Here is a 4,304-nt window from a genome sequence, read left to right as displayed (position 1 = left end):
TTTGGACTTGACCTGGTCTGCAAGCCCTGGAGAACGGCGTTGGCTCCACGCTGGTAAGGCGACAGCGTCTTCTCCTTTCTCGACAAACAAAGGTATACTGGTAAAATAATTAGTACACGGGCAGCAGAGGCAAAATAAATTGGGGAGCATACTACTTGCGTCCAAAATTATTATCAGTAGGTGAGTTGCGTCCCGCAAAAAAAAAGATTCAAAAAGGTCATATGGTATTTGGACTTGACCTGGTCTGCAAGCCCTGGAGAACGGCGTTGGCTCCACGCTGGTAAGGCGACAGCGTCTTCTCCTTTCTCGACAAACAAAGGTATACTGGTAAAATAATTAGTACACGGGCAGCAGAGGCAAAATAAATTGGGGAGCATACTACTTGCGTCCAAAATTATTATCAGTAGGTGAGTTGCGTCCCGCAAAAAAAAAGATTCAAAAAGGTCATATGGTATTTGGACTTGACCTGGTCTGCAAGCCCTGGAGAACGGCGTTGGCTCCACGCTGGTAAGGCGACAGCGTCTTCTCCTTTCTCGACAAACAAAGGTATACTGGTAAAATAATTAGTACACGGGCAGCAGAGGCAAAATAAATTGGGGAGCATACTACTTGCGTCCAAAATTATTATCAGTAGGTGAGTTGCGTCCCGCAAAAAAAAAGATTCAAAAAGGTCATATGGTATTTGGACTTGACCTGGTCTGCAAGCCCTGGAGAACGGCGTTGGCTCCACGCTGGTAAGGCGACAGCGTCTTCTCCTTTCTCGACAAACAAAGGTATACTGGTAAAATAATTAGTACACGGGCAGCAGAGGCAAAATAAATTGGGGAGCATACTACTTGCGTCCAAAATTATTATCAGTAGGTGAGTTGCGTCCCGCAAAAAAAAAGATTCAAAAAGGTCATATGGTATTTGGACTTGACCTGGTCTGCAAGCCCTGGAGAACGGCGTTGGCTCCACGCTGGTAAGGCGACAGCGTCTTCTCCTTTCTCGACAAACAAAGGTATACTGGTAAAATAATTAGTACACGGGCAGCAGAGGCAAAATAAATTGGGGAGCATACTACTTGCGTCCAAAATTATTATCAGTAGGTGAGTTGCGTCCCGCAAAAAAAAAGATTCAAAAAGGTCATATGGTATTTGGACTTGACCTGGTCTGCAAGCCCTGGAGAACGGCGTTGGCTCCACGCTGGTAAGGCGACAGCGTCTTCTCCTTTCTCGACAAACAAAGGTATACTGGTAAAATAATTAGTACACGGGCAGCAGAGGCAAAATAAATTGGGGAGCATACTACTTGCGTCCAAAATTATTATCAGTAGGTGAGTTGCGTCCCGCAAAAAAAAAGATTCAAAAAGGTCATATGGTATTTGGACTTGACCTGGTCTGCAAGCCCTGGAGAACGGCGTTGGCTCCACGCTGGTAAGGCGACAGCGTCTTCTCCTTTCTCGACAAACAAAGGTATACTGGTAAAATAATTAGTACACGGGCAGCAGAGGCAAAATAAATTGGGGAGCATACTACTTGCGTCCAAAATTATTATCAGTAGGTGAGTTGCGTCCCGCAAAAAAAAAGATTCAAAAAGGTCATATGGTATTTGGACTTGACCTGGTCTGCAAGCCCTGGAGAACGGCGTTGGCTCCACGCTGGTAAGGCGACAGCGTCTTCTCCTTTCTCGACAAACAAAGGTATACTGGTAAAATAATTAGTACACGGGCAGCAGAGGCAAAATAAATTGGGGAGCATACTACTTGCGTCCAAAATTATTATCAGTAGGTGAGTTGCGTCCCGCAAAAAAAAAGATTCAAAAAGGTCATATGGTATTTGGACTTGACCTGGTCTGCAAGCCCTGGAGAACGGCGTTGGCTCCACGCTGGTAAGGCGACAGCGTCTTCTCCTTTCTCGACAAACAAAGGTATACTGGTAAAATAATTAGTACACGGGCAGCAGAGGCAAAATAAATTGGGGAGCATACTACTTGCGTCCAAAATTATTATCAGTAGGTGAGTTGCGTCCCGCAAAAAAAAAGATTCAAAAAGGTCATATGGTATTTGGACTTGACCTGGTCTGCAAGCCCTGGAGAACGGCGTTGGCTCCACGCTGGTAAGGCGACAGCGTCTTCTCCTTTCTCGACAAACAAAGGTATACTGGTAAAATAATTAGTACACGGGCAGCAGAGGCAAAATAAATTGGGGAGCATACTACTTGCGTCCAAAATTATTATCAGTAGGTGAGTTGCGTCCCGCAAAAAAAAAGATTCAAAAAGGTCATATGGTATTTGGACTTGACCTGGTCTGCAAGCCCTGGAGAACGGCGTTGGCTCCACGCTGGTAAGGCGACAGCGTCTTCTCCTTTCTCGACAAACAAAGGTATACTGGTAAAATAATTAGTACACGGGCAGCAGAGGCAAAATAAATTGGGGAGCATACTACCACAGAATAGAACAATCAGAATGGACACTGATAAAAATTTATACAGGCAGCATAGGACGAAGACTTGAGTCAGTCACCGCAGGTCCACAGTAGGGCCAGTTCATTTAACAGTTTGACCATTTATATACGAAAAATAAATATGGGATACTCTTATACAATAAAATGTGCTATTTTAATTAAATTATTTTAAAATACAGTGAAACCTGACTCAACGGACACCGCTGAACCGCTCTTAACGGACAAAATTACCAGGTCCCGACAAAAAGATAGGCATGCCAATGTATCGTCTGAAAGAATTTTATTTAAATAAAGGCGATGAAAAAGGATTTTCATATGTGAGCGAATTAAATATCCATCACGATTTGGATATGACCAAATCGAAGTTCAAAAAACCAACATCAATAGAATCATTTTTTAATAAATAATTAATATATTTATATAAATATAATATAATAAATGTATAATGTGACATTGTATGTATGTAATTTAAAAATAATAATTAAAATTAACACTAACCTAATACATATTATAAAATATAAAATTATAAAATAATACAAATGTACCTACTATAAAAATAAATAAAAATTAACATCATAAAAAAAAAGTTTAAAGGTGATAAAGAATATCCAACTTTCGATGTTTCCTTCCGGTTGTTAACATAGCTTTATTTAACCTATTAATGGAATGAAAAATTCTTAGGCGAATGTACAGCTTTTTAAGAAACTCTATATCAAAATTCTTACAAGGATGATCAAATGGAATATTATCAAATAAGTTTTTCAGTTTAGAACCAACATTTGGTTCTACTGCCAATAGAGGAAAGTTAATAATAAAAACATCATCTAATTGATTAATAAAATTGAAAAATTCATTAGGCGGCACATTTAATTTTCCAAAGTTTGAATGGTCAGCAGTTACATATGCTTTATAATAAATAAATAAAAAAATTGTCAGTATAAGATAAAATAATATTCAATATTAGCCATTAGGTAAAATTGTAATTACTGAAATCAGTAGGAACAGCATGGGGCAGTAGAACTTTTTTTTCTATGTTTTTGTACATGCACTCCAGGAAATGATCTGAACAAACCTTAAAGTATGTCAATGATTTTCCAATTAAATCTTCTCGACTACAATTTATCAACCATTGCTTAGACCTAAAATGGTAGTAATAATAAAATAAAATATTGATACGCATTAATTATTAGTAATAGCTAATGTTCTACTTACATAAATTCATCTTCAGGGAACTTAAACAGTTTACACTTCTTCGTGGTGTACTTATACGAATTTATACAACCTTTCACAAGGCATACATACACCATGATGATTATATAAATATAAATCGCACAAAAAATACAAAATACAAAAATAATGATCGGTATTAGCACAGAATATTACAATGTAAGCACAATTTTCAACAGTCAGTTGTAACACAGAATATGACGAGTAGACAGTAGTAGTCAGTTCGTCGCTAGTCAAATGAGTCAAAGGACAAACAAAAAAATACGTTATTTTAATTGAGATAACAATAAAATGTGGTATCATAGCTAATTCAGTGCTACCAAAAATGAAAACGTTAAAATTACATATTTTCCCAGATACTTGCCCCTACTGCGGACCTGCAGTGGTTGATTCTCTACTATCAGCCCGCCGCCGAGAAGTGTCCTACCCCTGATACTACTTGCGTCCAAAATTATTATCAGTAGGTGAGTTGCGTCCCGCAAAAAAAAAGATTCAAAAAGGTCATATGGTATTTGCGTCCCGGTATACCTTTTTCTATGACCTAATTGCGTCCCGAAAATATCGATATAATCGACATAAAAATGTACATTGATGATACGAATTTAATTTATAATAATAATATAAAAATGGTTAC

At 38.3% G+C, this 4,304-nt stretch overlaps 1 protein-coding gene across 1 annotated transcript; it reads right to left on the bottom strand.

Moving 5' to 3' along the window:
• Nucleotides 1–3,364: 3,364 nt before the first annotated feature.
• LOC111041195 lies at nucleotides 3,365–4,028 on the bottom strand. Its single transcript, XM_022325408.1, has 2 exons — nucleotides 3,656–4,028; nucleotides 3,365–3,582 (listed from the first exon to the last, which is right to left on the bottom strand). The coding sequence occupies exons 1-2, from the start codon at nucleotides 3,748–3,750 to the stop codon at nucleotides 3,411–3,413; spliced, it is 267 nt and encodes an 88-aa protein (XP_022181100.1). The 5' UTR covers nucleotides 3,751–4,028; the 3' UTR covers nucleotides 3,365–3,410.
• Nucleotides 4,029–4,304: the final 276 nt, after the last annotated feature.

Source organism: Myzus persicae, unplaced genomic scaffold (genome assembly GCF_001856785.1).
Source record: "Myzus persicae strain clone G006 unplaced genomic scaffold, MPER_G0061.0, whole genome shotgun sequence".
Taxonomy (NCBI): Eukaryota; Metazoa; Arthropoda; class Insecta; order Hemiptera; family Aphididae; genus Myzus; species Myzus persicae.
This window is presented reverse-complemented; position numbering and strand designations above follow the sequence as displayed.